Here is a 10,000-nt window from a genome sequence, read left to right on the forward strand (position 1 = left end):
GAGAGAGAGGGACAGAGAGAGAGTGAGAGAGAGAGAGAGTGAGAGACAGAGAAAGAGAGAGAGAGAGAGACAAAGAAAGAGAGAGAGGGACAGAGAGAGAGAGAGAGAGAGTGAGAGACAGAGAAAGAGAGAGAGAGAGAGAGAGAGAGAGAGATAGATAGGGAGAGAGAGAGAGACAGAGGGAGCAGGAGAGGGGGGAGCGAAGGAGAGGAGAGCGGGGGCCACCCACCGGCGCGCTCGTGCTGCGTGTCCATTTGCTGGAGCTGCTGGGTGAGCTGGAGCTCTCGATGCTGCCACTGGAAGGTCAGCGCCGCCACGTCCTCACCACGGCAACGCTCCAACACCTCCTTCTCCTGCCTGCCCAGCGAGAGAGAGAGAGAGAGGGGGAAGAGAGAGGGGGGAGAGAGAGAGGGGGGGAGAGAGTGAGAGAGAGAGAGAGAGAGAGGGGGGGGGGGAATGTGAAAGTGATGGAAGGGCGTGCAGAAAAAGAGAGAGAGAATGAAGAAAGGAAGGAGAGAAGGGAAGAAAGAAAGGATGAGAATGGAGAAAGAGAGGATGAGGATGGAGAAAGAGAGGATGAGGATGGAGAAAGAGAGGATGAGGATGGAAAGAAAGAGAGGATGAGGATGGAGAAAGAGAGGATGAGGATGGAGAAAGAGAGGATGAAGATGGAGAAAGAGAGGATGAGGATGAGTGTGAAGGACAGAACAGCCAGAAAGAGGAAGACAGCACGGAGAAGCAGAGGCACGTTGAACAAGCCAGAAAGAGAGAGAGAGAGACAGACAAGGATGGAGAGAAAGAAAGGATAACAGAAAGTGTGAGGAGAAGAGAGTGAGGGATGAGAAGACGGAGAGATACAGAGGACAAAGTTAGACGGTGAGAACAACAGTGTTCCCCTGCAGTCAAAGACGTTCCCCACAATAACCTTCAGCACTCTCAAAGCACTGGGGTACCTCAGAGTTCAACCTCATCATTCCGATCTCACACACACACACACACACACACACACACACACACACACACACACACACACACACACACACACACACACACACACACACACACACACACACACACACACACACACACACACACACAGACTAACTAGAGGCAGCCAGAAGGAGACAATATGAGTCAGACAGGGAAAAGCAGACAGAGATGTAACTTGCACTCACACCTTCCGTGTGCCTAACAGAACAGCTCTGCATAGCAGCGGCAGAACTCGTACAGTATGAGAGATATGATATGCAGAACAGTGGCAGAACCCTATACAGTATGAGAGATATGATATGCAGAACAGCAGCAGAACCCAGTACAGTACAAGAGATATGATATGCAGAACAGTGGCAGAACCCTATACAGTATGAGAGATATGATATGCAGAACAGTGCAGTGGCAGAACCCTGTACAGTATGAGAGATATGATATGCAGAACAGTGGCAGAACCCTATACAGTATGAAAGATATGATATGCAGAACAGCAGCAGAACCCAGTACAGTACGAGAGATATGATATGCAGAACAGTGGCAGAACCCTGTACAGTATGAGAGATATGATATGCAGAACAGTGGCAGAACCCTATACAGTATGAAAGATATGATATGCAGAACAGCAGCAGAACCCAGTACAGTATGAAAGATATGATATGCAGAACAGTGCAGCCAACACAGTGGCATCCACAGCAGAGGAAGATTGACACTTGACTTCATTAATTAATACTTCCTTCTGAGAACAAAAAAGTCAAAGTGTGTTAATTAACTAGAGGAGTTCGAGGAGAAAAAATAAAAATAAATAAATAAATAAATAAATAAATAAACACAGCAACAAACTTTTTTTGTCACACACTGCATTTGGAACGGGGGATGGAAGACAGGAAAAAAAGAGAGATAGAGAAAATGAGTGAGTGACCGACTCTCCAGGCCTGCTGTCGTCTGGAGTGTGAAAGCCGCAGAGAGTGTGTGTGTGTGTATGTGTGCATGTATGTATGTGCATGTGTGTACGTGTACGTGTGTGTGTATGTGTGTGTGTGTGTGTGTGTGTATGTGCGTGTGTGTGTGTGCGCATGTGTGTATGTGTGTGTATGTGTGCATGTGTGTGTGTGTGTATGTGTGCATGTGTGTGTGTGTGTGTGTGTGTGTGCATGTGTGTGTGTGTGTGTGCATGTGTGTGTGCGTGTGTGTGTGTGTGTGTGTATGTGTGTGTGTGGCGTAGACGCTCAGGGGAGTGAGTGAGTGTCCGGCCCCTGCTGTGCTTGAACACAGGCCCTGCAAACAGCGCGGCGTCCACACCAGCGCCCAGCGGGGGCCTGCTGAAGGCCTCTCTGCCAGACATTTGGTGCTGGCGGGTTCCAGGGGGGGGGGGGGGGGGGTCCCCCGACCACGCGCACGCACGGGTGCTGTTTGTGTCGACCAATTAGCATGAGACCCACAGCCAAAAAGTTTCTCTCCTCCGCCGCCACCGCGCGAAAAGACCAGAGTGAACAAGAACGAAAGAGAGAAAGGAAGAAAGGAAGAAAGAAAGAAAGATAGTTTTTAAGACGACAGGGAGGAGGAGGAAGATGAGGAAGAGGGAGAGTGAGACGGAGTGGACGTTTACTCACAAGGCCCAGCAGGCCTCGCGTTGGACACACAACTGTAGAAAACACACTCGGGGAAAACGGCGAGGAATGAGGATGTGCCCGCAGCGGACTGCGCTTGTGAGCTTTGGCAGGTGTGTGTGTGTGTGTAGTGGCAGGTGTGTGTGTGTGTAGTGTGTCGTACATGTTCGTTTTTACACAAGTGATGCCGCATACACTGTCTGAGCCATGCTGAGCAATCACTTTCAGTCCTTCGCTTACGTGCAGTGCAGATGATACACACACACACAGACACACAGACACACACACACACACACACACACACACACACACAGACACACACACACACAGACAGACACACACACACACACACACACAGACACACACACACACACACACAAATGGCAAACACTGGAGCACATGTGAACGCTGACTGATATACAAGGCTTGTCTGAGTGCAGTACAGTACAAATCCTTCCCCAAATAAATACATACAATTACAACATAATTAGCAAAATAATCACTAAAGTACTCATTTTTAACATTTCATAATTTCAAATAAATGACAGCAAATTAACCCCTAATTGTAGCAATTATCAGTTGTTTGCAAAGGACAAATGATGACTGAATGGGATGTTCAATTTAAACAGAATGAAATTGAACAGATTAAACAGATTAAGTTAGGTTAATAGGACAGAGGACTGCTTTCTGGTCACTGCCTCCTACTGAATGTCCTGCACACAGATTAAATGCCCTTTAAACGATCAACTATTCAGCGATCCAAGGACGAGGTCACAAGTCGACCTCACACAGTCCGTGCAATGCTATACACACATGCTACACACACACACACACAATCGCCACTCACTCAAAGACTCAAGACTCGTCTGGAAGCACACACACACACACACACACATACACACAGAGCTCAGTGTCGCGCTCTGGTCTGTGCAGATTCTGGAGGGGCCGGGGTGAGGTTGTCCATTTGATTGCTCACTGCATCTCTAATGACGGCCTTGCCCTTGCCCCATACGCAGGCCACAGTCCTTCTGCCCAGCTCCTGGTCTGGGTGGCTGCAGGTTGCAGGAGGGGAGTCAACCCAGCGGCCCGGCCCCAGATCGGGGCTCCGTGGCTGGGCAGCGGGCGAGCGGCGCGGGGCCCCGGGGCCTGGAGGTGCTGGCTAAGTGGGCACTATTCAAGCTGTTGCCCATTCCATTTGGAGCGATGGCGCAGGATGGCGCAGAGAGCGGAGTGGCACGGGGCGTTTGGAGCAGCGGGCACGATCACTCGCTCGCTCGCTCGCAGCACCCTGCCGAGCCACGCCAAACCTACGCCAGGAATGACCAAATGCTACACTCGCCCCGAAATGCTACACTCGCCCCGAAATGTGTGCAAATTGGAGTCAGCCGGTTTGGCTTTTTCGCAGGCACAGGGACACCAGAGTGCAGGGGGAACGAGGGAGCGCGAGAGAAATGGAGAAATGGAGAGAGAGAGAGAGAGAGAGAGAGAGAGAGAGAGAGAGAGAGAGAGAGAGAGAGAGAGAGATACTTTACAATAAATTGTCACCTTTTGTAATTAAAATAAAAGTTGAACAGTCAACTTCTTGGATAGAGATAGAGAAAGAATGTAAAGATGAATGAAGGAAAATCAAGAATAAATGAAAGTAGAAGAAAGAAAGAAAGAAAGAAAGAAAGAAAGAAAGAAAGCAAGGAAGGACGACATTCTTTTTATTTTAAAGTATTTTAAAATTAAAAAAAATCTGAAAAGAATAAAAATATATATTTCAGTTAAATCAAATGAAGCTCGGCGATAAAACCCCAAAAAAATCATGAGATATATCTATTTCATGCATATTCATTACAGTCTGAATTTGAAAAAGACTTCCGGAACACACTTCAGTATGTTAAAATACCTTTTGCTGTATTGCAATTCTCAGTCACTCCTCCCAATCCCTTTGCATAAATAATCCACTTAGACTTATAAACATAACTATAAATATTATAGAAACATAATAAATTATACATAATACAAATATATATATATATATATATATAATGTAAACCTACATACATATTTTGTATGTAGGTTTACAGAAATAGAAACATGAAATGTATATATATACATATACATTTATATAAACATAAAACTGCACAATTATTTTGTCCACATGCCATCCCACCCCTAAAATACTTTATAAAAAGCAACATAAAAGTCAAATGTATCTGATACTAATAAAAAAATTATTATATTTAGGCAGATTTTAGTGATTTTATTAAGAAAAGTACCAGTGCTGCTGTGTGAAAATGAGTCAGGGTGTGTGTGTGTGTGTGTGTGTGTGTGTGTTCTCTGGACACTCTCTGCTTCACTGGCAGAACCCATTTGCTGTGGCGGGCGAGAACAAGGAGACGATTTGTAAAGAAAAACTGAGGCTACGATCCTCTGACATACTGCATGGGTCCCTGCCCAGACACACACACATACACACACACACACACACACACACACAGGCTCATGCACAGACTAAGACAGATGTACACACACATGCACACGCACAGACACCTCAACCAACCCCAGGTGTTCCACAGCCAGTGTGTGTGTGTGCCTGTGTGTGTGTGTGTGTGTGTGTGTGTGTGTGCGCCTGTGTGTGTGTGTGTGTGTGGCAGTCACACTTTTCTCCCCTGTTTACCCCTGCTGCCTCCACGCCCCCCCGATACACCAAACATCAATTCCCTCCCATCCACAAAACTCTCCATTCTCTCTCTCTCTCTCTCTCTCTCTCTCTCTCTCTCTCTCTCTCTCTCTATCTACCCAGTGCCCTGGCTTCTCTTATCTCAACTCGTATCAATTCTCTTTTTGTTTTTTTTTTCTCCTTTTTCAAATCTCTCCCCCCTCTCTCTCTCGCTCCATCTCCCTCCCCCCCTCCCTCTCCCCTCCCTCCCTCCCTCCCCTCCTCCCTCCCTCCCTCCCTCCCTCTCTCCCTCCCACCCTTTTTCCTTTAACTAAACTGGCTCTGGCTGGCTCCATCTGCTCACCCCTTCCTTCAGCGGCTCTGCACCTGTTCGCACCTCCTCTCCTGTTGGCGTCCTCCGCGCTCCTCTCCTCCTCTGCCAGGGCGAGCGCTGGCACGCGCCACCTCTCTGTCATTCAATCCATCTGTCACAAGTGAACTTTGTTTACCGCCAGCTTCTGTTTTTCCTTCTTCAAGAAAAAGCGCCGGCACCGACCGACGACCACCACCACCACCACCACCACCACCACCACCACCACCACCGCGCACCGCCATCGCTGCCGAGCGAGCACCCCTTCAAGGTCAACGGCAGGGACCGGAGGGAAGAGAAAAAAAAACAGAGAGGGAGAGAGAGAGAGAGAGAGAGAGAGGAAGAGAGGGAGAGACGGAGAGACGAAAAGACGACTGTAGTTGCTACTGATTTACACACACACACACACACACACCGTCCCGATACTCACACATACATGCACGCACTCCCAGTCGCACATATGTGCACAAGAGTCTGAGCATCTTCGCCCATTTGGAAGAGGACACACACACACACACACACACACACACACACACACACACCCATGAGATGACCGTGCATGTCAAGAGTTCCCATTCTTCAGCAACCCCAACATTTGCTCAGTTAACTAACTTACTTTGTGTGTCTTTTTTCTGTGGGTGAGTGTGAGTGTGTGTGTGTGTGTGTGTGTGTATGATGATACTTGGGTAAATATCTGTACGGATAATTAATTCCTATCTAAGGCTGCCAGTATATGTATATTACAAGCAATATGAAAAGAAATGAAAGTCTCATTGGTTGAGAGATTTGCTCCTGTTTTTGGCGGAGTTAATCAAACCCATTTGCTTGTCGAGAACAAAGCTGTTTAAAGCCGGTAAGTAATCAGAGTCATTTCTCTGTCATGCCCTTGCCTGGGTCTTTCCTGATGCAAGCACAACTATTTCTTTCAGGGTGATGTGGACTGCTGAGAAGTCACTGTGGAAGTCGGCAAAAGATAGAGAGAAAGTGACAGAGAAAAAGAGAGAAAGAGAGAGAGAGAGAGATGGAGAGAGGAAGACGTGAGAGCGAGGGAGTGAGAAATCAGTGCGAGCGAGAGAGCGTTCCCACGGTGAAACAGCCCGCAACACCACCTGAACCGCGCATCACACTTTTACACTGCAACACACACACACACACACACACACACACTCCAGCAACCTGCAAAAAACTCTGCCAGACATCACACACCAACACCACATCAGGTCCCCAAATACACACACACACATACACAGAAGATGCGCACACACACACACATGGTCCCACACTTGGACATGCACACAGATGTACACACACACACACACACACACACACTAAAATCATCACTTTGTTTGTGCTTCACGGTAACACGTCAATGGTACATTGAAATGCTGAGAATGCGTGAGCGGGTGTGTGTCTGGTGGATATCACACACACACACACACACACACACACAGAGCCCTGGTGACATTCTCTGGCGTGGGGCTGCTGCTGTGACGATGGCAAGGCAGATCAGAGCTGCTCCACCAAAGCGTTGGCTCAGCGCTCTCCGCCACGAGCAGCGCTTTTTAACCCCGCAGGACGGCAAGCTGGAGGGGTCACAAGGGGCGTCTCATTCCTCTCTCGCCTTTCTCCCTCCATCCCTCCCTCCCTCTCTCTCTCTCTTTCTCCCTCCCTCTCTCTCTTTCTCCCTCTCTCTCTCTCTCTTTCTCCCTCCATCTATCTCTCTCTCTCTCTCTCTCTCCCTCCATCTCTCTCTCTATCTCTCTCTTTCTCCCTCCATCTCTCTCTCCCTCCATCTCCATCATGGCTGGCTTTTGTGTGGGCCGAACTCTTTGTGATGCCCGGCTCATGCCATCTGCTGCTTCTGACAGGGGGTAGGGTGGCTGGGGGGCGAAGGGGGAGTGGGGGGCAAATGCACCAAGGGTCCGGAGGGATGAGAGCGCTGGCCACTGGGCAATGGCCGCCCGCTGTCATCACACACACACACACACACACACATCTAGCAAACAGCTACTGATGTACAGAGCAACAGAATAACTTAATTTGTGTGTGTGTGTGTGTTTCAGTTGACACAAACAAATACACACACACACATAAGATCTTCTGCCATGTGTCTCTTCAATGCCATTTGAATGCATAAAAACAACCATTTCTTCCTGTGTGTCTTAAGCCTGAAACTTGTGCTTAAATGACTTTATTTGTCTTTTAAGTCACATCATGATGTTCAGTGTGTTTGAGGGGAAACGCAGAGCAGAGGAGTCAAACTGAGGGAGATCTGGCCACACTTCTGAGGTTTGCCTTCGCTGAGACACACACACACACACACACACACACACACACACACACACACACACACACACTTCTGAGGTTTGCCTTCGCTGGACGGTCGAGCCTACCTGCGGTGACTAAAGGAGATGACAGCACATCACAGGAGGGCAGAACAGAGAGAGAGAGAGAGAAATAGGGAGAGAAGGAGAGAAAGAGAGAGAGAAAGATAGACATGGAAAGATTCACAGATGAAGGGAAACAGAGAAGAAAAAACAACCGTGGAAGAAAGGGAAAGAAGAAAGCAGAGGAGAGAAAGGAAAAGGAGTGCACTGGCTTCCAGAATCAGTAAGTAGGGCAGACCTCTCTCCCTCTCCCCTCATCCCTCTCTCTTTCTCTCTCTCTCTCTCTCTCTCTCTCCCGGTTTGGGGCTGGAGCGTGCGAGAGCAGTTGCACCCGACAGATTTGTGTGGTCTTCGCCTGAGGACCTGCAGCATTCGGGCCTGTGTGGGGTGCCACGGGATGCACGCACACACACACACACACACACACACACACACACACACACACACACACACACACACACACACACAAACAAACACCTCACACACACACACACACACACACACACACACACACACACACACACACAAACAAACACCTCACACACACACACACACACACACACACACACACACAAACAAACACCTCACACACACACACACACACACACACACACACACACACACACACACACACACAAACAAACACCTCACACACACACACACACACACACACACAAACAAACACCTCACACACACACACACACACACACAAACAAACACCTCTCACACACACACACACACACACACACACACACACACACAAACACCTCACACACACACACACACACACACACACACATACACACACACACCTCACACACACACACACACACACACACACACACGCTGTGCCACTTTTCCACCCAGGCCACTCTGCTAGCTCACATACTGCCTCTCTGTGTGTGTGTGCGTGTGTGTGTGTGTGTGTGTGCTTGACAGGGTGAACAACTAGTAGAAAAACTACCTGTGCAGAGGTGGGCTTTTGGTGTAATCACTTGCATGCATGGAGTACAGGTGTGCATGTCTGTGTGTGTGTGTGTGAGAGGGAGTGTGTGTGTGAGAGGGAGTGTGTGTGTGTGTGCGTGTGTGAGAGGGAGTGTATGTGTGTGTGCGCGTTTGTGTGTGACTGTGTGTATGTGAAAGGGAGTGTATGTGTGTGTCTACAGTATGTGACAGGGAGTGCGTGTGTGTGTGTGTGTGTGTTTGTGTGTGTGTCTGTGTGTGAGAGGGAGTGTATCTGTGTGTGTGTGTGTGTTTGTGTATGTGGGAGTGAGAGAGAAAGTGTGTGTGTGTGTGTGTGTGTGTGACAGTGGTATTTGCTAAGGTGAGAGCTGTTTGGATGGTAGGATGACCTGCATCCTTGGACAGCAGGTGTGTGTGTGTGTGTGTGTGTGTCTGTGTGTGTGTGTCTGTGTGTAGCACTTGTGCTGAGCTGAGAGATGCTGGTGGAATGAACTAGATAACGTAGCTAGATATTCTCAGTGCAGGATAAAGCATCAGAACGTTCCCACTGCACATGTTCTTGTGTGAGATTCCACGGAACACCATCAGCAGAACGGAACAGAAAGAAAGGTTCCAACAGTATGCTGTTCTGCTGAAGAATGTTGTGACACCACTGCAATTAACTCTAGCTGTTTCCTGTAGAGCTTCATTACAATATAGAGTTTTTTGTCAGGGTCCAACAGCTGTATCAGCTGAATGTAGAAATAAATATAAATAAAAACTGTACAATTATCAAGTAATTTATCTTCTTATAGAGAGATTAACAGTGTGACATCAGTCTGTGAAAGACTGCTTAATCATATGACTAGACTAACAACGCTGAAGTTATTGCTTCATTTCATTAGTCGTGTTTGAACTACCAGGCAGAATTAAACCTACAAGTAAGCAACAGTGACAGAACTAGTGACAGCAGTAATATATACACAGTTAGTACATATAGCAGTTCTACTTTCAGACAAATGAGATATCGGTCACTGACACAGAGCATATTACATAT

General features: G+C 47.9%; 1 protein-coding gene across 1 annotated transcript in view; it reads right to left on the reverse strand.

The window, feature by feature from the left end:
• sdccag8 (SHH signaling and ciliogenesis regulator sdccag8) overlaps positions 1–10,000 on the reverse strand; it is an 81,599-nt gene that overhangs the window by 30,977 nt on the left and 40,622 nt on the right. The window contains exon 14 of the mRNA XM_076286242.1: positions 230–357. Coding sequence (XP_076142357.1) covers positions 230–357 — 128 coding nt within the window. The remainder of the gene's footprint in view (positions 1–229; positions 358–10,000) is intronic.

This window comes from Alosa pseudoharengus, unplaced genomic scaffold (genome assembly GCF_046254945.1).
Source record: "Alosa pseudoharengus isolate Yale_2024_CS ecotype anadromous, Long Island Sound unplaced genomic scaffold, YU_APseudo_1.1 YU_APseudo_1.1_scf_15, whole genome shotgun sequence".
Classification (NCBI taxonomy): Eukaryota; Metazoa; Chordata; class Actinopteri; order Clupeiformes; family Clupeidae; genus Alosa; species Alosa pseudoharengus.